Below are 27,431 nucleotides of genomic sequence, written 5' to 3'. Positions count from 1 at the left end.
GGTAAGGACTGGGAATGGAACATACTGCAGTGGTGCTAAACATAAATCTATAAATTCTTTATAACTATATTAATAGCTGATGTAAAAATATGAGGAACACAAGTAGAAACTAGGTACAGGCAACAGAGAGAAAACTTTGGCTTTCTTGAGGTTAACTAAAGGGCACTAGCTGGCCTGTGGTGACAAAGCTCTGGCCGCTTCTGTAACATGTAATTTCTGTAGGCTCTGGGAACTAGAAAATGAATATATGGTAGTTATTTTAGGAAGATTAAAAGATACAAACAAGATTAAGAAAATAGAAATCACTTATTGCAGACAGATAAAAACTGTGAATACTTGGTGTATATATATTACCAGATTATTTTCTGTATATATAACATGAATCGTGTGTGTGTGTGTGTGTGTGTGTGTGTGTATGTGTTTGCTTACACTCGGGATTCCTCAGGCTGCTGTGGTGCAGAACTTTCTAGCTGGTGTAACTCAAGTACAGTGCGTGGGTGTTCAGAGATGACCGGTCTCTTCAGCCCACGAGGTGGCTGGGTAGGGCCTGGGATGGCTGGTCACCCCAGTGTCCTGATCAGATGTTGTCCCTTGCTGTGTGTGGCACGAATGGAACAAGGCTGGGAAACGTGCCTTAGACTCTCTGTGGAATTGGTTGCCTTCTGCATGCTAGAAAAGTGGAAAACAGGTTTAAAAGCCCCTTTAGCGGAAAGAGCCTCTTACTCCTCCAAGCCCTAACTGAAAATGTTTCCCCTGCTTGTGTCACAGCTCCGGCCACTTCCTGAATACCATTAAATATGCCTCCTGACAAGATAGCTCAGGCCCTTGTTATCCTCAGTAGTGCTCAGACATAAAAGCTAAAATGATATACTTTTCGTTGTTCATAATATTGGTGAAGATTAAAAATTTGACACCTGGTGTTATCAAGCGTGTAGGAAGATAGGCAACTTCATGTCCTGCTGGTAGGAGTAGAAATTACGGCCTTTCTGTTACAGTTTTTATACTCTGAACAAAGATCACAAAGTGTGTATTTTGTGATACACTTTTGTGATACAAAGTGTGCACTTTTTGATACATTCATTATTCATAAGAATTTATCTTAAGAAAATGACCATGATTACATGGAAAGATTTTTCCAAGAATGTTTCTTGTAATTTTATTTAAAATAGAGAAAAGCTCTAAATAATTTAAATGTCTAACAATAACGGTTTGGTTTAAAAGGTTTTGGCTCATCTATACAATGGATTGCCATGTAACAATGATGTTGCATCAGAATATTTAATAATATTGGAAGATAGTAACTCTACATTTATAAATTAAAAAGCCTCTAAGCCAGTATTTATTAACATAAATCCCATCTTATAAAACAAAAAAAATTGTGTTTGCATAGAAAAAAGGTTATAAAGGTATACCAAATGTTAATAGTAGTTAACTTTGAATGTTGTGCTTTGTGTATTTTCCCATTTTCTTGGAAGAGCATATGTTGCTTTAGAGAAAGTAAAAATTGGCTCGGACTGAGAAAGTAAAATCTGCCTGTCTGTTTATCAGGCTGGGATAACAGACACTAAAACCAGCTACCAAGTTAACAGGAAACAATATTTCTTCCAAATATATTCAGTGGCTGTAAAATGTCATAATGATTCTCCTCGCTTAGTGACTACTGCTTTCTTATTCACTGAGAAACATGCTCTCTAAATTCTATCAGAAACTTTGCTGTGTGAAATTATATCAGTAGGAATGACACATCCTCTTCTTGCCTGGAGGATTTCAGTCACTTTGACACAGAGAAGCAGTCTCATTTTAATCCAGATGCAGAGCTGCAGATAAGGGGTTTCTGGACTCAGCATCCCATATTTATCTTAACTTTGTAGTTTCCAAGGCAGTGGGACCCTATATCCATCTGAAATTGACCACTTTACAAGCCCCGCTTTGAGCCTGTCACAGTGCTGCTTCATTTAAATTTCATCCACATGCCACCCTTCCCAGAATCCAGTAGTAACTTTATCTTTTTCTTTGTTTGGGGAGATGTCCCCTGGGTCCTCTTGCTCATGGCAGTGGGTCAGTAAACCTGAGGCTGTTGGACTACAGTGACCCTGGTGGTCTTCGATTGATCAGGCTGAGACACTATAATAGTCCGGAAAAAAAGTAAGGTTACTTAAAATGGCTTTTATATATATTTTACAAACACACACATACCATCTCCCTAAATAGCACATATCTGAAGAGTCAGCAGCAGTGTTAAGGAACAATAATTGTTAACGGTCATTAAACTCTCACTGAGGGCAGGTGCTGTTCCAGATATTTTAAAGGTGTTCTCTCATGTAATCTTCATAGCAACCCTATGAGGAAAAATGCTGTTATTCCACTTTTTGCAGATGAGGACTCTTCAGTTTTAAAAAGCTTGAATAATTTTCCCAGGGTGACACAGTAAGTGTCGAAAGCAGCATTTGAACACAGGCCATCTGGTTCCAGAGCTCACATTCTGAGCTACTCTGATCCACTCCCTAAATAAGCCAGCAGACCTTGTCAGTAGTGCTGTGGATGTGGGAAGCAGCTCCAGCTTAGCTAGCAGAAGTCACCATGGCTTCATTTCTTAAACATTTTAATTGAAGTCTCTTTAATGAAAACATTATCCCTAGCCTAGTACAAAGTAGCCTGTGGCAACTCTGAAACTTTATTTTTAAATTTCTGATTTTTTCTTGAACATTTGTGTGTATATGGTATTCTATTCCATAATAGATCCTTGCTAATTTTGATGTAAAACGGTATTTTAAACCATTTACCATATGGTACACTTAGACTAGGGTTTGTCCAGCCTTTGACTCCCCTAAGACATTCCAGCATGTGCACACCCAAGACAGCTCTAAAGTAACCCTTAAAAGGTGTGCCTGATGAGATGACGAGACTAATTTTTTTGGTTTGGCTTCTAAATAACTTTGAAATCAGTTCTAATAGCATCCCAAAGCTGTTCTGAACATTTGACAGTAGAAGGTGTTGATTTCTTTTTTTTTTTTTTTAATTTTATTTATTTATTTATTTATGGCTGTGTTGGGTCTTCGTCTCTGTGTGAGGGCTTTCTCTAGTTGCGGCAAGTGGGGGCCACTCTTCATCGCGGTGCGCGGGCCTCTCACTATCGCGGCCTCTCTTGTTGCGGAGCACAGGCTCCAGACGCGCAGGCTCAGTAATTGTGGCTCACGGGCCTAGTTGCACTGCGGCATGTGGGATCTTCCCAGACCAGGGCTCGAACCCGTGTCCCCTGCATTGGCAGGCAGATTCTCAACCACTGCACCACCAGGGAAGCCCGAAGGTGTTGATTTCTAAGGTGATTACTTTGAAGGACTGTGTAGCATTCAGGCGAGATTAACATTGGTGAGAAGAGTTCATAAAAACAGTCTTGTTCCAAGTCTGTTGATTTAGCGAAGTGTATAAAACTAAAGAGAGGTGAGGTGGCAACTCAGAGGGACATTTGGCAGCTAGCTTTGTGTGACGTTTTCGTTATCCAGACATAAGGGGTGCTCTGGGTAGGATCTTGCCAGAATTGGAAAAGAGCTGAATTCTTGGTTTGCTGCTTCCTCCTAAAACTTGAGTTTACAATGTCATTTTGGAAAAACGTACGAACAGTCTCTGCTTTTCTGATCAAGAGCATGTTGACAAATACTAGTCTTCCTGATGGTTGAACCGCCCTGGGCACCAGCTAGGCCACGTCCGCCTCTGGAGGAGGAAGGCCAGGTGAGTGCCGGGTGCCGCCAAATACGCCCCAGATGACTGAGAAGCCTGTGCCGTCAAGGATGGCCAGCATTTGGATGTATGTGTCGCATGGTTTTGTTGAGAATGAGAAAGTCTCTCATTTCCTACTTTGCCTTTTGGTATCAAGTGAAAGTGAATTCTACAGATTCAGTAATCATCTTCAGACGCCTCCTGTGTGCAAAGCACTGTGTGAGGAGGGCCTGGTATTTGTAAAGATGAATTACTTGCGGATCTTTGGATTCTTTCCCCGCCATCAAGGTGTTCCTTGTTCAGTGTAGGAGACCCCTGTGGGTGTAAATAGCTAAATATGAAGCAAGGTAGGCCAGAGGTAGAGTGTGAACAGCTAAAGAAGTGGGTAGGAGCAAATCTTTCATCCTGTAGCCGAGAGGAATCTGCGAGGCCTGAGTGTTTGGGAGTGAACAGGATTTCAGCAGGTGAGTGGGGAGGCTGTGTGTGAGAGGGAGAAGAAGGGGAGCAAAGGCTGGGAGGCAGGAAGGAGCTGCGTTGTGTTTGGGGTGTTGCACATGGTCTGGTTTGGCCGGAAAATGGGGTGTATCCAAGAGGGATATGGAAGGCAGTACGGCTGGAAAGATGGTCTGGCCTTGGCCATGCTGATGTGCTTTGAAGGGCCTTAGACAAGATAAACACTAACCTATATTGAATTTTAGGGCAGCCAGAAAATGGTTAAGAACGTGAGCTTCAGAATCAAGCCCTAGGTTGTAATTTTGGCTCTCATACTTAAAAGCGGTGAGACCTTGTATAGATTTCTTCATACACCTGAACTCTAATCTCTTCCTCTGTAATGTGGGGTTAATTACAGCACCTTGTGAGGATTAAATGAGGTACTATAAATTATCTAATCAGGTACCTGGTACCTGATGAAAGGACTCTGTTAGGTGGTATTACTTTATAATTTTATAGATTTGTTTGAACATTTTACCTCTTACTCAGATGGCGTGTATTTTCTTCAGTACCATTGATGACTTGTTTGTCCCAGAGTGTAAATCACTAAGAATATCGAAAGAACAAATTGTTCAGAATGTTATGTGTGCCTGTTAAGTGTTACAGATGTTAACACTTATTAATGTAGCTCATTAATAAGTCAGTTTGGACTGCTATCACAAATATACCATAGAATGGGAGGCTCAAACAACAAACAGTTATTTCTCCTAGTTCTGGAGGCTGGGGAGTCCAAGATCAAGGTGCTGGTAGGCAAATTGGGTTTCTGGTGAGGGCCCGCTTCCTGGTTTATAGACAGCAGTCTTCTTGCTCTGGCCTCACGCGGTGGAGAGAGCTCTCTGGCGGGGGGTCTCTTTTGTAAGGGCACGTACCACCCTCGAGACCTAATGACCTTTCAAAGGTCCCACCTCCAAATACCATCACACTGGGCATTAGGCTTCACATAGGAATTTTTCGGGGGACACAAACATTCTGTCCCTAGCACTCATTAATATTTACTGCCAAGCTAGGTTCGGTTGGAGAATCCAAGACTCAATCCCTATCTTCAAGAGGCTCATGATCTAGTTGGAGAGAAAAAAAAGGTAGCATATCTTTTTTTATAGACAAAGCCACAATTTTGTCTTAGGCTCAGACGTGTGACCATTTTAAAAAGAAGGGCGAGGCCCTGAACACGCTGGACACACCGTTTTCTTCGTTCACAACATTCTTTGTGGAAATGTGACTCTTTAGATAACAGTATAAAATAGTAGATAAATGGGTACTATTATAGAGCAGAAGTAATTTAGGGTTTCAGCGAGGAGAAATATTAATGTGAATTAGAGGGATTGGGAATGACTTGAGGGAAGAAATAGCATATGTAAGATCTAATTAGGTGGACAAGAAGGGAGATTGTTTTCAGAAGGAAACAGCATGAGTGAAAACCTGGAAAGTGATTGCAGTCTGGGGAGAGCAGTGTGGAAACGGTCGTGGCTTCAGTCCAGGCTTATATGGGGGTTGGGTGGGGAGGCCAGGGCCAAGATGCAGGGGAGGCTGGAGTGGAGGCTTCCTCCTCTGGGGAGGTCCCTGGAGGGGTTGAGCGGGGGACGAGGAGCTGAGAGTGGTCTTTGAGGAAGGTGTTTTGACAGGGGCGCTTGAAGTGGGTTGGGTGGGAGATAGAAAGCTTGGCATCAAGGGGACAGACCATTTAGCTAATGCAGCTGACCCACGGGTGAGAAGGCCTGAAATAGGGTGGTGACAAGAGGAAGAGGAGGAGAGGAACTTATTTAAAGATTCAAAGGACTTTGAGATTCATATTTATGGGAGGGCAGATATCTAAGATGATGAGATTGCAAGCCTAAAGGATAGAAGGATGATGAGGCTGGTGCAGAAATGCAGAGGTAAGGAAAGCTTCCTGTGTAGGAAAGAAGGTAAGTCTGTCTGAACTGGCTAAGATAGATAAGCAGTTTGGGAACAGTTTTAAGATGACTTATAATTCTACCATTTTAATACGGATGCCCTTCATTTTTATCTCTGTTTTGCGTTGTAGCCCTGGTTCATATACCCACATATTTACGTATCTGCAATCATAAGTGTACATGCCATTTTGCATTTTAAAATCAGTGTGTCATTAAAATCTATTTTTATGTAGTCTTTCAAATATTATAGGCTGAGCGTTTTCCCCTTAGTCTGATATATCCCCAGAGCTTTCTGAAAGCAGATACCGTATTGCTGTTGTTCATTTCAGTGTGTCTAGAAACTAGGAACTGATTTAAAAAGTGTTTGTTTAATGAAAGCGTATTGACCACATAGATTATTCTCATGCTTTTCTTTGTAGAAGTTTCTGCAACAAGCATATGTTTGGAGTTGGGTGACATGTGTTGGAGTTGAGTGAAAAGTCAGTGCTTTCTGCTTATAGAACCTAAGTCCAAGGTTAAATTAAAGACTTGGTTAAGGAGTGTTTGACTTTGATGATTCCAGGTTTGTGTATGCTTCTTATAAGCTGTTTCCTCATCTGTTCATAACTGGCAGGAAAAATCACGTGAAAAGCTACTTTTGTGTTTTACCATTAATGGAGGAATGAAGGCAGTTCCATCAGACAACTTTATTGATCATTAATGTCCTAGCAAGGCCTCCTTTTGGAGAACATCGCCTGAGTGTATATTCAGCCTGGAGATAACTTCTCTATGGATGGAGACTTCAGAGAGCTGTCTCTCAGTCAGACGGCATTTGGCCATGAGACGTGTCGACGCACAGTTACTTAAACAAGTTAGGGATTTATTCTCCTCAATAACAAGATGTCCTGAGTTGGACAGGCTGGGGCTGTTGTCATGGCTCAGTGATGTCACTGGACACCTGAACTCCTCCTGTCTTCTCCCGCCGCCACGTGGCTTTCATCCTCAAGGCTGCTGTGCCTTCATCCAGCTGCATCCTTGCTCCATGGAGGAAAATTGAGGAAGGACAAGGACAGAAGACTGAAAGGGCTTTTCCATGGAGTCTGCCCCTTTAAAAACCCTTCCTGGAATCCCCTCCCGGCAAGTTCTGCTCATATCTCACAGGCTAGAACCGTATCAGATGGCTGTCCCTAACTGCTAGGGAGAAGGTTAGCGCTTTGAGCTGGGTGCATTGCTTTCCCCAATAAATGTGTTCCAGTTAGTGGGGAAAAAAGAGAGGAAGGGTGTTGGCAAGCAGCGGTCTGCCACAGTCTCCAGGTGACTGCCGGCAGCGCTCCTGACAGCCTGTTCTCTGAGGTGGTGAGAGCGGGCATCGATATTCTTACTACACAAGTGAAGAAATAAAAAGAATTTGTGAATTTGTGAGGTGGCCGTGAATAGCTGTGACAGATGAATTCACGTCTGTCCTCTGGGTTTTAGTCGAAAAGCAAAAGAACATATCTTGTGTTCTAAAAGCCAACCAAATGTAGCATTAAATCTTAGAATGCTGCAAAGTTTGTGTTCAGATAAAGAGTTAATGTTAAATAGCTTTATTATAGGCAGATTCTTAATCAGTCAACATAATTAAGGGCTAAGAAACGCTCAGGATAGATAAGTTTGGTTAGGGCAATACTTAATAATAATTAAATAGCACTTAAGAGCTTGGGTTCATAACTCACCTGACTTGAATATGCTCAAAATAGCCACAATTCTAGGGTTGTACTTGGCACTAAAAATATAAGCTTTTCTTTTTCCTCACACAGAGGTGACCTCAGTCACACGTACATCTACCTGGTGTTCTGCTCCAGTGGCTGTCAGCTCTCTCTGTGCATTAGAATGACCTGGGGAGCTTAGACACTGTTGACACCAGAGTCCCACTGCAGAGGCTTTGAATCTGTTGGTCTGGAATGCTCTTCTAAGTGAGGAGTAATGCAGGAGATCACGAAGATGGTGACAGTGGGACTGGAGGGGAGAGGACAGCTTTGAGAAGTGTGTAGGACAGCACCATCCAGTGGAACTTTCTGCAGTGGTGGAAATGTTCTATTTGCACTGTCCACTGTGGTCCATGAGGTCCATGAGGTGGTTGAGCACTTGCAATGTGGCTGGTGCAACTGAGGAACTAAAATTTTGATTCAGTTTAAGTAGCCCATGTGGCTCGTGGCCACTTTATTGGACAGTGCAGGTCTAGGAGGTAGAACCAATAGGCTCTGGTTACTGGTAGCGGGGAGGAGAGCAGAGGTGGGGGGTGAAGGAGAGGGAGGAGCTGATCATAACCTCAAGGTTTCCCTCTTCAGTGGGGGGCCAGGTGGGAATGCGTCTGTACAGGGAATGGAGTGGGGGAAGTACGTTCACAACTCTTACGTTCCAGTCTCAGAATTGAGTAGTGCATGGCCCAGCACCCGGACCAACGACGTCATCCCTGTTGGATGGTTTTAATGATACTTGGGCAGGATTCACAGTATTATAGTTGATTAGTACAAATACACTCTAAACGTATCTCTGAAAATAGTACTTTTTTCCTATTCAATCTTTTCTTGTTTTCTCTTTTTAAAACTCAGGTATCAGATTGTAGTGGAAATAATCCAAGCAACTACAATTAGCAGCTTCCCCCAGCTGAAGAGGCACAAGGGTAAGAACCAGTTTGTTTTTTTCACGTACACATCCTAAAGGTCCTAGGTCTGTCTCCAGCCTTCTCTCTCCTGTCAGAGCTTTGACAAGTATGAGCATACATTTAAATATTTCAGATTTGTTTAAATAATGGTATAACAACATAAGAGAAAGTAAGTGTAATTTCATCCTAATAAAAATCTTTGTTTCTAGTTCTGTGTTCCCTTATAAACTTCATTCATCTGTAGTCATAATTTTTAGAAAATTAAAGTCAGCGGGTGCATATTGCTTCTGTTCTGTTTTTAAAGTAAACATGGTTTCATAATTTTTTCTCATTAAAATTTAATCTTAATATTCATTGATATTTCTATATTGGAACATAATCTTGATAGCGATTTAAATGACTTTCGTGAGTTGGTGTTTCATAATTTACTTAACCTTTTCCTTTATATTTTTATTTATTTTTTTTAAAAGATATTTATTTATTTATTTGGGTGCGTTGGGCCTTATTTGCAGCACGCGGGGTCTTTCAGTGCAGCACGCGGGCTTCTCTCTGCTTGTGGTGCATGGGCTCCAGAGCACGTGGGCTTAGCTGCCCCACAGCATGTGGGATCTTAGTTCCCCGACCAGGGATTGAACCCGTGTCCCTTGCATTGGAAGGCAGATTCTTAACCACTTGACCACCAGTAAAGTCCCTCTTTTAGTTAAACGTTTGTATTGTGAACATCTTTCCTCCTCTACTCTTGTAGATTTAAAAATATACATATACGTGTTCTATAATTTTTTCCTGTTTATTTCTCTTCAAATAAAGAGATGGTTATCCAGGCTTTGATGCTGAGGAATAATCAAGGTCTGAAGTTGGCTCCCACCTCCCTACAGTTTGCCCGGTGCTTCATTTATGAAGTTGCAGGACGTGTTACTCTGTGGAGGGCAGAGAAGGTCAGGATTCCCAGCTGACAGGCACCAACACTACTACCTTGTAGGCTGGACTTCCCATGGAAATCTCCAGGCCCCCTCAAGTTCCTGTCTGGGAGTGGAGGGTCCCGAAAGGACAAGAAGACTTGGGCCAGAGACTCTAACCTGTGCCCAGGTTTCTAATCAGCACACAGAGGCAAAGGGGTGCTTGGGGACTTTTACTTGTCTTTCTGAGTCTCTGACAGAAGGTAGGAGCCAAGTTTTTAAAAAACAAAAAAAACAAAAGAGGGTATAGACTCTGAAGAGGCACTTATTCTTAATCTCAGCCCAGTGAGGAAGATTGCGCAAATGCATTCATTTAAAAATGTTTATTGAACGCTGAGTAGGTGATTATGATTCAGCAGTGGACATGGCGAAATCTCTGCATTCACTGAGTCCCTGAACTAGGCTGGGAGGCAGTCGGACAATCAACAAATAAAATGCACAGCATTTCAGACAGTGAGAAGTGCCTTGGGGAAAAACAGGTTCTCCCTTCTTGTTGAACTGTGGCGAGGTGGGGGTGATAAGGAAGGCTGGCTCAGCCGGAAGGGGAGGATTTTGCACTTGGATAGGGTGACCTGGGGAGACCTCGCCCAGGTGGGACCTGTGAGCAAAGCCCTAGAGGCCCGAGGGGGTCTGGGGAAGGACAGGTACAAAAGTCTGAGGCAGAAGCATGCAGACTTGCTTGAGGGGTGGGTGGGGGGAGAGAAAGCCAGAGATCAGAGGTGGCAGGAGACCCTGTCCTGAAGGGCTATAGGGGCTTCAGCTTTTACTCTGAATGAGGAAGTCTTTGGAGGCTTTTGAGCAGAGGAGATGTGATCTGATTAATTCCTCCAAGAGTACAGGCTGTGCTCCTCTCCTATTCCTCATTGTTCCTGCAGAGAAGATAGCTTATTTTCAGACAGTTTGACCGACATTTTAAGGAGAATACTAGAGAGGGATTTCTTGTTGCCACCATTGTCTAGCTTTTCTCAGTGCTCCTCCCTGTTGTGTGGGTTTAGTCAGAGACACCTTTCTTATCTTGCGTTATTGTGTTAGTTTACTAAGGCTGTGTAACAGAGTGCCACAGAGTGAGTGGTTTAAATAACAGAAACATTTTCTCGTAGTTCTGGAGTCTCCAAATCTGAGATCCAGGTGTTGGCAGGGTTGGTTTCTTTTGAGGGCAGTGATGGAAGAATGTTTCAGGTCTCGCTTCTTGGCTCTTAGATGAGAGTCAAGCAGTACATCTTTGGCAGGACATCTGCAAAGACCTGTTTCCAGGTAAGGTCACATTCACAGGTACCAGGGTTTAGGACTTACACATATCTTTTGGGGGGACACAATTCAACCCGAAACGTTATAACTGGTAAGTTCAAGGTAGCATTGTAGGGACTTCCCTTGTGGGGCAGTCGTTAAGAATCCGCCTGCCAATGCAGGGGACATGGGTTCGAGCCCTGGTCCGGGAAGATCCCACATGCCGCGGAACAACTAAGCCCGTGCGCCACAACTGCTGAGCCCGTGTGCCACAACCACTGAAGCCCATGCACCTAGAGCCCGTGCTCTGCAACAAGAGAAGCCACTGCAAAGAGAAGCCTGTGCACAGCAACGAAGAGTAGTCCCTGCTCGCCGCAACTAGAGAAAGTCCGTGCGCAGCAATGAAGACCCAACGCAGCCAAAAATAAATAAATAAATAAATAAATTTATTTTTTAAAAAAGATAGCATTGTAGTTCCTCTTCGTGAAAATGCTAGAAGCATTTATTTTCAGTAAGCTCTATAACCACATTAAGATTTGCTATATTACTCTTCTTTTGGGTTAATTCTGTTACCAGTAGTTAGCTTTTCCTAAATTAGTCTCTTTTAAGTCTATGATAGGGTTTAGATTAAGAAGTAAAATCTCAGAAAAAAGTTGGGCAGCTAAAACCATATAAACGATTTCAGCTACCGTTTGTCTTCATGTCCAGAACAAAGACAGGTTCCATGGAATCAGTATTCTAGCAAACTGTGTGGGTCTGTATAAGAATGAGGGGGAAGTATAAGTGACCAAAAAAAGGTAAATTGGATTTCATCTAAAGTTAAAAACTTGTGTCTTCTGCAGGAAAGTAAAAAGACAACCCTCAGAATAGGAGAAGGTATTTGCAAATCATGTATATGATATAGCGCTTGTATCCAGAATATATAAAGAACTCATATAACTCAGTAATCAAAAGACAGTCCAATTGGATAATGGGCAAAGGATTTGCATAGGCAGTTCTCCAGAGAAGATATGCAAATGGCTAATGAGCACATGAAAACATGCCCTACGTCATTAGACATTAGGAAAATGCAAATCAAACCTAATAGGAGATACCACTTCACACCCACTAGAGTGGCTAAAATAAAAGACAGAGGATGACACAGTGTCCAGGAATGACGTATAGCAGTCTAGGGTGTAGATAACGGTGGTGAAAAGGAAGGGATTGATAAGGAAGGTTATAAAGGAAAGACAGCCCAGTTGGTAACTAATTGGATGTGGGGAGGGATCAGATGGTGGGACATTATGGCGCTGGTCCCGCCTGCTGACTTTACAGATGGGGACATGGCTGTCCAGAGCTTACGTCTGAGGTCCCAACTCCTAGTCTGCTGCTGTTCCTGTGAGGTCCCACTGCTTCAGGTTGGTGAGATGAGGTGTGGGGGCAGAAGAAAAAGTGCGGGAGCTGCAGTTTAGGAGGCCTTGGTTCTCTTGCCAGCTTCCCAGTGGGCACGTCCTTCACTTCCCTAGGCCTCAGTTTCCTCAGTCTTTAGGTTGCCTGCTCTTGGCGATCATAAAGGGTTTCTCAGTGAAGACACTCAAAGAGTCAGGGGCTGTGTAGGGGTCTGGGTCAGGGGTGAGAGAGCTCACCGGTCCTGGCGTTGTGGACCTGGGACGACAGGAGGGTGGAGAAGTGCCCATCCGGCGTTTCTAAGCTGGGATTCACGCTGTGGGGAGAGAGCAACCCTGAGGAGAAGTGCTTGGAAGTGACAACATAGAGGTAATAGTTAATCGTCTCCTATTTCTGTGTATCTTTGCGCAGCCCATTGTTAGGGGAGAATAATGTGTTAAGAGTCTGAAGTAACTTCCCTCATAAATAATACCATCTGCTGTCTCACTCTTGAAGTTCATGTGTAGGTGGTTTCAATTTTAAAGAATTAGGTTGTTATAATTTAAGTGCAGGTATTTTTTTTTTTAATAAAAAGGAAGGTCAAATTGAACATTCCCCATTGTCCTTTTTCTTTTAATAAAATGTCCAGTAACATATTATTATTGGAAACAGTTCTTATTTCTCTGTGACCTTTGAGTTTTGACTTACAGCTGTCACATAAAAAGTTAATCTCATTCTTCCTCAAAATAATCTGTAATTTATTTCCAGACAAATGTTTTTTTGTGTGTGTGTTTTTTCCTCCCTGTAAAAGGCACTACGGAAACTTTGATTTTTTACCATTAAAAGGCTCCCCTCAAATAGAATCGTTTTGTTGTTTTTTGAGGATAGTGCGATCTAGTGAAAATATCATCGGGCGGAGAATCCGGGAAAAGCCTCAGTCTGTGTGTTAACCTCTCGTCACCAGCTGCACCTGTCTGCACTGTTTCCTTAAACCTGGAAAATCGGGCTGTGCTCAGAGGGACCGTGTAATGATGCTGCCAGGTTGTGTGTGAGGTTGTAAGCAATTTCGTTTCCAATGTTGTTTCTCCTTATTTCCATGTGCTCTTGGTGAGTGGGAAACTGAAGAAGTTTAAAAGAAAGAATGACCAGATGGAAGATACTAAGAATACTTAGGATTCAAACTACAGATGGGAACTTTATTTACGAAAATAGTATACATAGGCTAAAATATAATTTTGTTGCTACATATAAATATGTTTCAGGCAGGTCTTTTTCAACTGTAATTGTTGATGATTAAGAAATGGTATGCAATTGTGAAAATATTTTGAGGATTCAGAGGAAAAAATGCCGTATAACAAGTGGGGAGAAATTACCTGATTGTGTTTCCTCTGAAACCTTAAGGAATTAACCAGCTGACTCTGCACTGACTTTTCTCAGGATGATAGAGTAGGGTCGTGGGGACCATTTTACTTTGTATTCAGAGGAAGGTTCAAATAAGGCTTCTGAGCGCCAGCAGACTCCAGCAAATTCACACAAAACTCTGTACATGTTTCAGGTTCATAGTAGATTAGTTTGTCTTAAATGAAGAGCAAGTTCCTCTCTTTAACAATGTAGAAATTTCAGTTTGATTCTTTTCTTGATGGCTTTTTTCTTACGGTATTTTGATCTTTTTAAGAAATAAGGTATCGAATGATTTTAAAAGTCTTTACAATGCCTCAGCTAGTTTAACTGCTGATACAATTCTAGGGAAAGTAAATAATCATAAAACTAAAAAAGTTTTGAGACCATCTAACTCAGATCCTTGTCCAATGGGCAAGAAAATTAGGTATGATTAGAGAAGGAGGTTCTTAGAGCAAATTCATAGATATTAAACAATTTGAAGCACTTGGTCTCAGAAGTTTTAAGTCTGCTCACAAAATTTTCTTGATCTGACCTTATTTTATCATTCATTCTGGCCAAACATATTGACTGAGGCCTGAATTTTACCCGCTGATCACATCAACTTCTTATTGGTGATGGAATTTGGGAAGTTTAGTAAGTCCAACTAGCTAGTTTCAGTGAATATTTTTCTGTCTTCATCTTTGACTGTTCGGCCACATGTGACATTGGTGACTACTGTCTTCCTGAGCTTTCACCTGCCCTGGCTAACACTCTGTCATTCTAGTTGTTTGTTTGTTTTTCTGCGTGCTTATTCGTCTCTATTCAGCTTTTAGATGTTGGAGTTCCTCAGGATTTGTTTCTAACTCTCATTATTTTATACCTGTGCTGTCCAATATAGTAACCATTAGCATATGTGGCTATTTAAATTAACTGAAAATAAAGAAAAATGTAGAATTTTGTTTCTCAGTCACACCAGTTATGTTTCAAGCGTTCAGTAACCACGTGTGGCTACCGTATTGGATAGCGTGGAACGTTTCCTTCATCACCAACGTTTCCTTGGGTAGCACTGCTCTGTGTTCTTTGTCTGGTTAGTCTTTCCTTTATCTATATGCTGATGACTTTCCAAATTTCTATCTACAGAACCTCTATTCTCTGCTTTTCTACTTACCTACTGTTCACTGAACTTTTTTTTAAAATTATTTATTTATTTATTTATTGGCTGTGTTGGGTCTTCGTTTCTGTGCGAGGGCTTTCTCTAGTTGCGGCAAACGGGGGCCACTCTTCATCGTGGTGCGCGGGCCTCTCACTATCGCGGCCTCTCTTGTTGCGGAGCACAGGCTCCAGACGCGCAGGCTCAGTAGTTGTGGCGCACAGGCTTAGTTGCTCCGCGGCATGTGGGATCTTCCCAGACCAGGGCTCGAACCCATGTCCCCTGCATTGGCAGGCAGATTCTCAACCACTGTGCCACCAGGGAAGCCCCTGAACATTTTTATTTGGATATCAAAAGACACCTCCAAATGAAAATGTCCAAATCAGGTCCCACATAACTGGTCATCTTCTGTAGTTTCTTGTCTCTGTGAATGGCATCGCCATCCATCCGAGTAAGTCAGGAACCTAGGAGTCCTCCTTGTTCATTCCTTCTCCATCATGCACTATATCTAGTCCATTATCGTCCCACAGACTGACCTCCTAAATATCTCTCAACTCGGCTCTTTCTCTGCACCACCGTTTTCCACCACGCGTCTCTCGAACTAAGGCAGTAGCTTCCTAATTGGTTTCCTTGTATCCACTCCTGCCCCTATTCAATTTATTCTTCATACTGAAGCCAGAGTGATTTTTTAAAAATACAGATCTTAATCATGCCACCCCCATGCTTACCTTTCATTGTCTTCGCATTGTTCTTAGAATAACAACCCTTCGATGTGAAACCTGCAAGGTCCTGCTTGCTCTGGGCCCGTCTCTATCTTCAGCCTCATCTCCTTCGAGTCCGCCCCCTCCCTCTGAACTCCAGCCACACTCACTTTTCTATTTCCTCAGCTCACCCCAATTCCTCCCGCCTCATATTCTTTGCACATTCTGTTTCTTCTTCTTGGAATGCTGCCCTACACTCAGTATCTTCGCTCTGCCTAGATAACTCCTACTTATCCTTTATATTTTATCTCGAGTTTCTCTGCTTTGTTCACAACACCTCCCCCCCGCCCCCACTGATCCTGGGTAGATGAGAGACCACCTGAGTTCACAGGACCCTTCATGTCAGTAGAGAAAGGACTCTGAAGGATATCTTAACCACCAGAAGTAGGTCTTCAGTCACTCAGCAAACGTCTTTCGAGTGCCGTTGTGTATGAGGCACGGCTGTGCGGTGCATGGACCTGTCCCCGACCTTCGGGAGGTCATAGCCCAGTGAGGAGACAGGCGGATACACAAACAAAATCACAGTACAATTTGATGAATTCAGTGAGTGTTGCAGGTTCAGGATTGAGTAGTGGCACAGATGTGTGGAGTGTCAGCTCTACCTGGGCCAGAGCTCAAGAAAGGCGCTCTCTTAAGGGTAGCAGCGTTGAATCAGAAAGATTGAGTGGCTCTCATCCCCTCTGGGCTTGTCGGGGGCTGCGGCCGGATGCTGCCACGTGTGCGTTTGTATGTGGGTTATGTCAGCTGAGACACTGCGCAGGTGCTTGGGATGTAATGGAGAGATGAGCCTTGATGGGAAGACAGGGGCCGATCCTAAAGGGACTTGTGAGCTGTCCTGAGAAGTTTGGGCTTAATCCTGGAGACCAGTTGTTCTCAAACTACAGTGTGTGTCAGAATCACTTGGAGGGCTTGTTAAGATGCAGGTTTCTGGGCCCCAAAGTCTGTGATTCTGTGGCTCTGAGTGGGCCCTGAAAGTCTGCATTCCTCACAGGTTCCCCAGAGATGCTGCTGTTGCTTTTCCAGTAACCACAGCGTGAGAACCGCTACTGTAGAGCCAGTGATCTGTTCACGTTTGCATTTTAGTGCCGGACTCTAGCTTTTTATTTACAATTAGAACAGCCCAGGTAGTTGAGAAGTGGTCTAGTAAAATTAGCTGGCTGCTAGGGTCTCAGTAATCGTGTTCCCCCAGAATCCTCTCGTTGAAATCCTAACATCCGAACTTGATGGTGTTAGGAGGTGAGGCCTTTGGGAGGTGCTTAAGTCGTGACAGTGGAGCCCTCATGAATGGACTTGGTGACTTATAAAAGAGGCTGCAGAGAGATCCCCAGCCTCTCCCATCGTGTGAGGACGCAGCAAGAAGGTGGCAGTCTGCCACCGACACGAGGGCCTTCACCAGACCTCAGCTGCGGTGGCACCCTGATCCTGGATTCCCAGTCTCCAGACTGTGAGAAGTGCACTTCTGTTGCTCACAGCCAGCCGCTCTGTGGTATTTGGTCATAGTCGCCCGAACTAAGATACTGGCCGAGCGTAGGAATTCTAGTAGGAATGGAACATATGCTCCATTTTCCCTGCAGTTGGATGTGAATGAGCCCAGTATTTCAGCTCCCTTTAAAGCTTTCCCCCACCCCACTGCTGTTCTGGATCCTGAAATGTTATCAAGAATAGTTAAAGTGATAACTAATTAAGAACCTGCTGTACAGCACAGGGAACTCTACTCAGTACTCTGTAATGGCCTATATGGGAAAAGAACCAAAAAAAAAAAAATAAAGGGTGGATATATGTATACGTATGACTGATTCACTTTGCTGTATACCTGAAACTAACACACAACGTTGTACATCAACTATACTCCAATAAAAATTAAAAAACAAAACAAAACACACAAGCTGTTTCCCCAGTAGGAAATAAAGGATCCTCTGTGGACAAACAGACCCTGCAAATTAACATGACTTCTGACTAATGATACAGAAACATTAAATGAATTGTTAAAGAAAAAAAAAGAATAAAGTGATTCAGAAGTAGTATTTATTCAGCTGACTGCAAAGAGGGACATAATGTTGATTTGACTCTGATAGAAACTGCTGTATATAAATACTGCACTCTTGGGGGTGATGTGCTCATAGTATAGATTGGGAGGTGTTGGCAACATTGTGTATCTTGTTTAGAGTGTAAGTAAAGAGTTTTGGAACTGAATGTGTCAAGCAGAAGTGTAGAAGAACTTCAGACTATATTAAGTATGTACATACACACAGTTACTTGTTGATAAGAACCATAATGATTTCCATTAGGAATTTTTTTTTTTTAACTTTGTTCTCATAGAATTTTTTTTTTAATTAATTAATTAATTTATTTATGGCTGTGTTGGGTCTTCGTTTCTGTGCGAGGGCTTTCTCCAGTTGCGGCGAGCGGGGGCCACTCTTCATCGCGGTGCGCGGGCCTCTCACTGTCGCGGCCTCTCCCGTTGCGGAGCACAGGCTCCAGACGCGCAGGCTCAGTAGCTGTGGCTCACGGGCTTAGTTGCTCCGCGGCATGTGGGATCCTCCCAGACCAGGGCTCGAACCCGTGTCCCCTGCATTGGCAGGCGGATTCTCAACCACTGCGCCACCAGGGCAGCCCCAGGAATTATTTTTTTAAATAATATTTCTCATCTGATTTGGGATGTAAAGGTGTTCCTGCCTGAAAGAAGGAGCTACTCTGTAGACTCTAGCAGACTTCTCAGAGTCCTTTCTAATGCTCTGTGATCTAACTTCCTAGCATTGCAGTAATTTGACACAGTTTCTAATTTATGAACGACCTAAACTTACAAAACACCCCAGGCCATTGCTGCAGGGCGCTTGCCAGGGTTTCCCTCTGCCCAGCCCTGATGCTCTGAGTGCGGCAGCTTCCAGAGCCTGCGGTTCCTTCCCCAACATCCAACACAGCCCCATCCCTTACCTGCCTTGAGGGACCGAGGGCTCAGGGCACTTCCATTACACTCTCTACGGAGAGTGTAATTTTATATAGTTACATATAAAATTGCATATATATAATTTTATATCCAACTCTGCTCCCACCTCTCTTCCCCCAGAAAACTTTAGTCATCTTCCATTCTAAGACCTGCATTTATATGAATAAAGTTCAGGTCCAGAGATGTTACACAGGTACCTGGTTAGTCACACGCTGATCTGGAACTTGAACCCACGTCTCCTGGACTTTAGTCCTGGACTCTTCCCACCGCACTGCTCAGTCACGCAGGCAGGTGCTATGCGAGTCATGCTCAAAACTTAGAAATCGTGTGCGTCAGAACTGCGTTCTAAGTGTCTACTATCTGTTCAAGTCACAGTTCTAATGTGGGAGAAGGGTTCTCCCGGCAATTTGATGTGTGGATTTAACTGAAAGGACACTATTATTTAGAAAATCTATTGAAAGCATGCTGGAGGGCCTTAAACCAAAGGAAGTACTGGAAGTTTCAGCCCTTGAGATGTTGAAAGGAAGGAGATAAAAGGTGCGCTGTAGGCACCCTGCCTCGGCCTTGCCTGGCCCGTGAGGCCGCTGTATTCTCCTCCACTATAACGTGAGAGGCTCCACCATCAGCTCCTGCTGTAAGATCTTTGCTTATTCCTCAAATATACTTTCTACTAAAGTGGAGTGACACACTCCAGACTTTGAAATTTCAGGTGTTTGGTGTGATAAGAGAATCCCACTTGTGAAAAAGAGAACATTCCGGCCTCAAGTTGAAAAGTAAGGTAAATATTGTTTTAGTTCCTGGGCAGCTTTTGAGGTGATTTTCAGATAACTTTGAAGAAGTCTGTGACGATCACTAACTACTGAGAATTGCCATCAGCTTCGCATTAAGAAGGAAGCACCATTTCTCCTTTGGAAACTGGACTAGTCCCTGAGTAAATCCATACCTGTTTCTTTAACCCTCTTCTCAGGGGGTGTTTATTGAAACTTGTATTTCAATGTACAAGAAAGATTCAAAGACCTGTTAGCCTGTCGGTGACATTTTCTAGCGAGGAACCCCCTAATCCCTTCCCTTGATTGCGTGGGGTGTGTGAGGGGACCTGCGCATCGTGGGGAACAGAACCCAGTGCTGGGGAGTCAGGGGGTAGTGTAGCCTTGCCTTCTGCGCTCTCACAGGAGCTGTGCCTCTGTATTAATACTTCTCAGTGGGGTGGGAGGACAGGGGCATTTGACAAGGTCTGGAGACATTTTTGGCTGTCACACGGGGGAAAGGGATGCCACTGGCATCTAGTGGCAGAGGCCAGAGGTGCTGCTAAACCTCCCACGATACTCAGGACAGCCCCACAGCAAAGCTTTATCCGCCCAGAACGTCACTGGTGCCCAGGCTGAGAGGTCCTGCTGTGTGTCGTCCATGGAATTCCTCAGTCAGCCTGCCGAGGCTGTAGCGGTTAGGCTGTGCCTTGGAATTTGGTAGCGCACTGTGAGAAAAGAAATACTCTATTGTTGATACTTTCGAGTACTTGAAAAATACAGCGGTGCCGTTTGAATCCAGTTATACTTGTGCTACTTCTGGGGCCCTTGGTTTGCACTGTAAGTTACTTTACCCTCCTTTGCCACATTGGAAATAGTATCTAACAGTTGTCCCCTGGTGTTTCTGTTTTACTGCAAGTCACTTTACTCACTTAAGGAAGAACTATATCATGGGCAGAAGGCTTACAGCAAAAAAGCAGTTCTGTGATGTTGTTCACAGGTCCACTGACATAGCCTTTTAGGGTTCGCCTAAGGTCTAATCCAAATGTCTTTTTCCGCAAATGACCCCCTTTCCTTTTGCTCTGACCTCGGTAGAATCTAGACTCTCTAGGAAGGAAAACAGTAGACATTTATAATTAATTGTTTTAGAAGATTATATCACTCGTGTGTTCTTCTCGGCACCCATGTAAAGAGCCACTGCCACCCAGTGTGTCACCTGCCACTGTTTGTGGTCTCGGCCTTCTTTTTTAATCTGGATTAAACATTGTGTGGTTAACCGGTTTTTAACAGTGTGCAGCATTACCTAGGTCTCTGCAGAGAGACAGCTGCAGGAGTCTCGCTTGAGCTGGGCGGTGCACCTTCCACCCTCTTGCCTGCGCTTCTCTTGGCGTGAAGATTTCTTGCATGGACGGGTTCTCAGGTCACAAAGAAGCACATTCGTCTACATCGCTGGATTTGCTGGGATTTTTGCACGGCAGTCGCGTGCGCTGCAGGACTGCCCTGTTAGTCATTTAGCCCTGAACATGGCATTCGTTTTCTGAGGCAAAAATAAACAGAATTGTCTAAGCAACAAGTTGCTGTAGCGTTTGTTAGCAACAAGCTTTGTCATCAGACAATGGCTTTGTCTTGCCCTTAACAAGCAGAATGCATCCACGTGAGCAGGGGACATTCAGGCAGGACTCCAGAATGTTTTCTCAGCTTTGCAGCTGGGTTTTAGGGGAAGGTTTATTCTCTTTCTTCCTTCCCTTTGGAATTTGCCTCAGTTTTTGTCCTTTTAGAAAGACTTTTAAGCCTTCTCAGGAGAAGAATTTAACACACATTGTTAAATGTGTGTCAGTTTCTTTCTCTATATCTTTCTTTTTATTAGTCTGTTTTAACCCAAAATTAAAATTGCAGTCTAGGTTTATTCTATAAAAGGCAACTTTTTGTCCCCCAATTTTAAAGTAGCTTAAATGTCATGTACAAAATTTAGAGTTTAAGGATACATGTTTAGAATGTTTAAATGTAACCAATGCAAAATAGTTTAAGGATGTATGCTTTAAATCTATTTAAAATAACTGTAATCAATGCAGAATAGCGGAATATAACTGTAGGAGTTTAAGCTCCTTAGAATCTAAGTATAATGGAAATAACATGAGCTTTGGAGGTAGAAAAATAAATGAAAACTTTTCTGAAAAATTCACTATTCCCAGCATGTATTTCTTTAGGTACACACACGAATAGTTTTAGTTTGCAATAGGCTAATTTGGGGACAGACTACGTTTACTTTTGTCTTCCCACTAAGGGGGCTCTGAAATATGCTTTTTTCCTCTCGAGATGAGTGCTGAGTTAAGTTCTTTGGTCAGGGCCTCTCTGTCAGCCAAGAATAGGATATGCTGAGAAACCATCATTGAAGTCAAATGAAAATGTCTCCTCAGCACATGTATGAAAAACATCCTGTAATACCTGACAGACCCTCTTGAGCGAGGCTGACTGTTGGCTTGAAGTCTGCCTGTGACGGTTGGTGATAAATATCAGAAAAAGCTGCTCTGAAAGACACAGTGTTTTGTGGTCCTTGCCTGAGTTTTTGCAGTTGATTGTTCAGCCTGCCCAGGCGCTATTATAAGCATCTGCACGATTGACTCTGTGACACAAGGGCGGTGACGACCACCCTAGGGAATTGGAGGTCTCCCTAGGTGTGTAAAACCTCACTTAGACTCCGTGTCCAGGGGCACCGAGAAACACAACACCAACCCTCTTTTATTGTCGCCACTTCCAGTCTAAGTCAGGTGTGTTCTGACTCACCTCCAGAGCTGTGCTCTGACCTGCCCAGGAAGGTTTATACCCATCCAGAGGTCGCCTCAGCCCTGGACACCACCTGAAACAATCCTACCATGTTTCTGAAGTGAGCTTGCTCTTCCACTTTCCACAGTGGCTTTCACACTTTGCCCACTTTCCTCAGGCCTCTGTCCCCTCCCCCTTTTTACGCACCTCCCTCTGAGCAGATAACCTCCCTCCCCACTTCCAGAAAACAGAAACCCTAGGAAGGGAACTGCTCCAGCTCCCGGCCACCAGTTCCCAATTTGCTTGTGTCTGCATCCATCGCTGTGCCTTCCGTGTTACCACAGTGGAGGAGGTGGCCTTTCCCAAAGTCAGCCTCCTCAGGTGTCTACTGGGTACCACTCCCCATCTGTCACCTTTTTCTCTTTTAACTGGTTCCTGCTCATCAGCATTAAAACCAGCTCATTTCTTGCCCGTTTAAAAAAAAAAAAAAAGAAAAGAAAACTGCCTTCCCTCAACCCAGCCCTTCCCTGCCTTCAGGTGTGTATGCAAAGCCAGTCTGTTGTCCACAAGGAAATGCTCAGTGCTTATCGTTTTTAAAAATTAATTTCGTGTGAGTCTTTTGCTTTTTATAAGTTATATAATGTCAGCTTAAGGAAACAAACCATTATAAATGTTTTTGAGGTGATTTTCTTTTTTTAAAAATAAATTTATTTGTTTTTGGCTGCGTTGGGTCCTCGTTGCTGTGCGCCGGCTTTCTCTAGTTGCGGCGAGTGGGGGCTACTCTTCGTTGCGGTGCGCGGGCTTCTCATTGCCGTGGTTTCTTGTGTTGCGGAGCACGGGCTGTACGTGTGCGGGCTTCAGTAGTTGTGGCTCGCGGGCTCTAGGGCGCAGGCTCAGTAGTTGTGGCGCATGGGCTTAGTTGCTCCGTGGCATGTGGGATCTTCCCGGACCAGGGCTCGAACCCTTGACCCCTGCTTTGGCAGGCGGATTAATAACCACGATGCCACCAGGGAAGCCCACTGTAAATGTTTTTAAATTAAATTTTAAAAAAGTCTCACTAAGACCATGTAGCTCATGGTGGCAGAGCCCGATTTCTAGTCTGATTCCAGACTCTACTGACAACTGTCTACTGCATTTGATGTGGAGGTCCACTAGTGATCTTGGCCACAGCAGATTTGATGGAGGGGAGGGCTTGACACTGTAACAGAGTAAGTTGAAGAATGGGAGGTGAGGAGACTCACCCTGTCTCTCTCCTTCACAGCCAGAGTTCTAGAAAGAGCACAATACCTGATGCACAGCAAGCACTCAGCAAAATGTTAGCTATGTTGTGTTGACCTCTCGGTAACATTTGACACAGATCGTACATCCATTCAACACATTTTATGAGTCCCTCATGTGTTGCCAGGCACTCTCGTAGGTGCTGATGGTACAGCAGTGTGTGAACAAACGAAACGCTACCTTTATGAGGACATACAGGATAACTAAGTGGAATGTGCAGTATGGCAGTCGTGCTGTAGAGCAGGGGTCCTCCAACCCCGTCAGGAACCGGGCTGCACAGCAGGAGGTGAGCGGCGGGTGGGCGGGCGAGCGGGGAAGCTTCATCAGCCGCTCCCCATCACTCGCATCACCGCCTGAACCATCACCCCTCCAACCCCCCCGTCTGCGGAAAAACTGTCTTCCACGAAACTGGCCCCTGGAGCCAAAAAGGTTGGGGACCGCTGCTCTAGAGAAGGAAAGACGGGTGAAGACTGGTGTTTTAGGGTGGAGGTTGCAGGTAGAAAGAGAGTGGCCAGGGAGGTCTTCCCTGAACCCTGAACTAGGGACCTGAAGGGGACGGGGAACTGAGCCAGGCAGATTCCTGGGGGATGAAGGGGCCAGGCTGAGAGGATGGCTAGTAAAGCCCCGAGCAGGGAGCTACCCAGTGTGTCCAAGAAGCTGGTCACCATCGACCACGTAGTGTGTGACTCCACTCATACGAAGTGTCTAGGATGGGCAGTCCGGAGACAGCCCTATAACATAGTGATTCACTGTTTTTATAGCTTATACCCCATATAAAGTTGTTATAAAATATTGGCTATATTTCTTGTGCTGTATGTTATATCCTTGTAGCTTATTTATTTTATACCTGGTAGTTTGTACCTCTTAATCCCCTTCACCTATGTTGGCCCTCCCCATTCTCCTCTTCCCTCTGGTAACCACTAGTTTATTATCTGTATCTGTGAGTCTGTTTCTGTTTTGTTACATTCATTCGTTTGTTTTAGTTTTTTTAGATTCCACATATAAGTGAAAACATATAGTATTTGTCTTTTTCTGTCTGGCTTATTTCACTAAATATAATAGCCCCCAGGTCCATCCATGTTGCAAATGGCAAAATTTCATTCTTTTTATGGCTGAGTAATATTCCATTATATATATTGGGTGGGTCAAAAAGTGCCTTTGGTTTTTTAAGTAAAAATAAAAGACACATTTTTCATTTTCACGAAGAACTTTACTGAACAATGTATTCATCCTTTTGTTCCACTACCTTCTGCCATTTTTCAGGCAACTTCATAATTCACCCTTCCCAAAACTTATTTTTTGAGCAAAGAACTGTTCCAGGTGCCTTTTACAGTCTTCCAGGGAATTGACATTTTTTCCATTAAGAGAAGTTTGTAAAGACTGAAATAAATGGAAATCTGAAGTTGCAATGTCTGGTGAATACGGTGGATGAATCAGAACTTCCCAGCCAAGCTGTAACAGTTTTTGCCTGGTCATCAAAGAAACATGCAGTCTTGCATTATCCTGATGGAAGATTATGCGTTTTCTCTTGACTAATTCTGGTTGCTTTTTGTCGAGTGCTACTTTCAGTTGGTCTAATCAGGAGTAGTGCTTGTTGGAATTAATTGTTTGGTTTTCCGGAAGGAGCTCATGATAGAGGACTCCCTTCCAATCCCACCATATACACAACATCATCTTCTTTGGATGAAGACCAGCCTTTAGTGTGGTTGGTGGTGGTTCATTTCACTTGCCCCACGATCTCTTCTGTTCCACATTATTGTACAGTATCCACTTTTCATCGCCCGTCACAATTTGTTTTAAAAATGGAACGTTTTCATTACGTTTCAGTAGAGAATCGCATGGGGAAATATGGTCAAGAAGGTTTTTTTTTTTTTGCTTAACTTACGTGGAACCCAAACATCAAAGCGATTAACATAAAACCAAGCTGGTGCGAATGATTTTCAATGCTTGGTTTGGATATTTTGAGTATGTTGGCTATCTCCCGCGTGGTATAACATTGATTGTTCTCAATTATTGTTTCGATTTGATCGCTATCAACTTCAACTGGTCTACCCGCCCGTGGAGCATTGTCCAGTGAGAAATCTCCAGCACGAAACTTCACAAACCACTTTTGACATGTTCAATCAGTCACAGCATCTTCTCCATATACTGCACAAATCTTTTTTTGCATTTCAGTTGTGTTTTTACCTTTCTTGAAATGACAAAGAATAATATGCCAAAAATGTTGCTTTTTCTTCCATTTTCAATAATAAAATGGCTACACAAAAATTCACCAATCTTGATAAGTCTTTTTTTAAATGCACGCTGATGTAACAGCCGTCACATACAATCTAATGAAATTGTTTCAAATGAAGATAAAGACAACTAAGTGCTACTAGAGCCATCTTACAGAAAAAAATGAACAAACCTTTTGGCCCACCCAATATATATGTATATCACATCTTCTTTATCTGTTCATCTGTTGATGGTCCCTTAGGTTGCTTCTGTATCTTGGCTATTGTAAGTAATGCTGCTGTGAACATTGGGGTGCATATATCTTTTTGAATTAGTGTTTTCATTTTCTTTGGATACGTACTCAGGAGTGGAATTGCTGGATCATATGGTTGTTCTATTTTTAATTTTTTGAGGCACCTTCATATTGTTTTCCATAGTGGCTGTCCTTTAGTACCCACTGCTGCTCAGAACGTACCACATCAGACATTAATTTAGCCCACAGTCGCTGTGTTCCCTCTTTTGTACCTTGTCCTCTGAATGTGTACTATGCATCTATCTCATTCAAGGTAAAGAAACTGCTGCCATGAAGGCTGATCTCCTGAGGGCCAGGAACATGAAAAGGTACATTAACCAACTGACTGTGGCAAAGAAGCAGTGTGAGAAGAGGATCAGAATCCTGGGAGGCCCTGCCTACGACCAGCAAGAGGATGGGGCTTTGGATGAGGGGGAAGGACCTCAAAGCCAGAAGGTAGAACTTTGTAGTTTCTTGTTTTGCCGTTTCATGTTTGTTACGAACACTGGTTTAATCACATAGACAGTCTTTTCACTTCTTGGTATTTAACCTAAGACATATATTCCAGAACATAGACTCACATGTTTACTTTTATGAGTCAAGTAGCTGTATTTCTTGGTGTGGGGTGCGTGTGTGTGCACATGCCTGTGTGTGTTTTACTGTCCCCCTTTTGCCTTCCCACAATCCCAGAGGAGCATATTTATATTTTCAAGGGCTTAGTCAGGTTACTCACTACGAATTGAATAGAAATTACCACCAGTGAAGTAGAAGGTCTTATTATAGGTTATTTTACTTAGCTCTCTCCACAGTGCTGTGAATATGTACTCCATGTCCCCATTTTACAGGTGAAGAAACAGTTGGTTGAAGTAAGTTACCTAATAAGGGCACGTGGATAGGAAGAGGCAGACTAGATAAAAACCCAGATCTAGTTGATTCACAAATCTGAGTGTAGCCCAGGCCTCTGCACTTGAATGTGACAAGATTCCCTGTCTTTGTTTCTCCCAGAATTCTTGTAGAGCTCTCAGTCCATCTTTCCTTCTTGACTTCCACACTGTTTTTAGTTTGCTAAATTTTTTGGCCTGAATACAAATCAGGTAATTTCTTAAAGAGAGTAAGTATTTTATTATAGTTAAGAAGCTGTGCTACTGAGTCAGAAAGCCTGGCTTTTAATCCCAGGTCTGCTGGGGATTGACTTTGGGCAAGTTAGTTAACCTCTCTGTACTCTATTTGTAAAGTAGGGTTAACTGTACATACCCTACCGGGCATGATAATCATTAAATTAAATAATGCACATGAAATGGTAAGTATGGTACTTGGTGTATAATGAGCACTTAATAAACATTTGTTATTACTGGCAGTAATTATTCGGGGGTGTGTTTAGTGATGTTATAAATGTAAGAGGAATCCAATTGTGATCTCTCCTTTTGGGATAAAACATCAGTCCTAAGATTCTAATTCTCCACGTTCTCATTAGTACGCCGTAGATAGTCTCATGAATGTATCGTAGATATTCGGCAGCTAGAGAATCTTGGGCCTGGGTCCCTCTTGGTAACATGTTGGGTGTTTTAAGAGCACATTTACTTACTCTTCTAGGCCTTGTGGTACTTTTGAGTGCTTAGGGGATA

The 27,431-nt window shown here is 43.3% G+C and overlaps 1 protein-coding gene across 6 annotated transcripts in view; it reads left to right on the top strand.

Moving 5' to 3' along the window:
• SNX25 (sorting nexin 25) overlaps positions 1–27,431 on the top strand; it is a 113,581-nt gene that overhangs the window by 53,872 nt on the left and 32,278 nt on the right. For all 6 annotated transcript variants that reach the window (XM_057537411.1, XM_057537412.1, XM_057537410.1 and 3 more), the window contains 2 exons: positions 8,675–8,745; positions 26,081–26,262. In XM_057537411.1, coding sequence (XP_057393394.1) covers positions 8,675–8,745; positions 26,081–26,262 — 253 coding nt within the window. The remainder of the gene's footprint in view (positions 1–8,674; positions 8,746–26,080; positions 26,263–27,431) is intronic.

Source organism: Balaenoptera acutorostrata, chromosome 21, assembly GCF_949987535.1.
Source record: "Balaenoptera acutorostrata chromosome 21, mBalAcu1.1, whole genome shotgun sequence".
NCBI classification, from domain to species: domain Eukaryota; kingdom Metazoa; phylum Chordata; class Mammalia; order Artiodactyla; family Balaenopteridae; genus Balaenoptera; species Balaenoptera acutorostrata.
This window is presented reverse-complemented; position numbering and strand designations above follow the sequence as displayed.